At 54.5% G+C, this 374-nt stretch overlaps 1 protein-coding gene across 1 annotated transcript in view; it reads left to right on the plus strand.

Moving 5' to 3' along the window:
- Positions 1-31: 31 nt before the first annotated feature.
- Positions 32-374, plus strand: part of QRSL1 (glutaminyl-tRNA synthase (glutamine-hydrolyzing)-like 1) — a gene marked incomplete at its 5' end in the record, with an annotated part of 12,910 nt that continues 12,567 nt past the window's right edge. The window contains one exon of the mRNA XM_010138870.1: positions 32-203. Coding sequence (XP_010137172.1) covers positions 32-203 — 172 coding nt within the window. The remainder of the gene's footprint in view (positions 204-374) is intronic.

A 374-nucleotide genomic window follows, 5' to 3' on the forward strand; every position in this document is an offset into this window, starting at 1 on the left:
CCCTGTCCCCTACCTGCCTTGAAAAGGGGGGGTGCGCTTCCAGGTCTCGGCGGCGCTGAAGGAAGGACAAGTGACTCCGACGGAGCTCTGCCAGAGGTGCCTGTCCCTCATCAAAAGCACCAAGTTTCTTAATGCTTACGTGACTGTAGCGGAAGAAGCTGCTTTGAAGCAGGCTGAAGAATCAGAGAAAAGATACAGAAGAGGTACGACTCGTTGTAATCCATGTTAGTCCTTAAAAAGCGGTTGTGGAGGAGCTCCTGGTGTTAGAGGAAGCGTGTTTGCTCCGCAGAGCAGGTGTAGGTGCACTTCTGCTTTGACTGTTAGGGGACGAGGCTTGCGGTTGAGGTGCAGTGGCTGGACGCTCCTGGGTGTGC

Source organism: Buceros rhinoceros, unplaced genomic scaffold (assembly GCF_000710305.1).
Source record: "Buceros rhinoceros silvestris isolate BGI_N320 unplaced genomic scaffold, ASM71030v1 scaffold10436, whole genome shotgun sequence".
NCBI classification, from domain to species: domain Eukaryota; kingdom Metazoa; phylum Chordata; class Aves; order Bucerotiformes; family Bucerotidae; genus Buceros; species Buceros rhinoceros.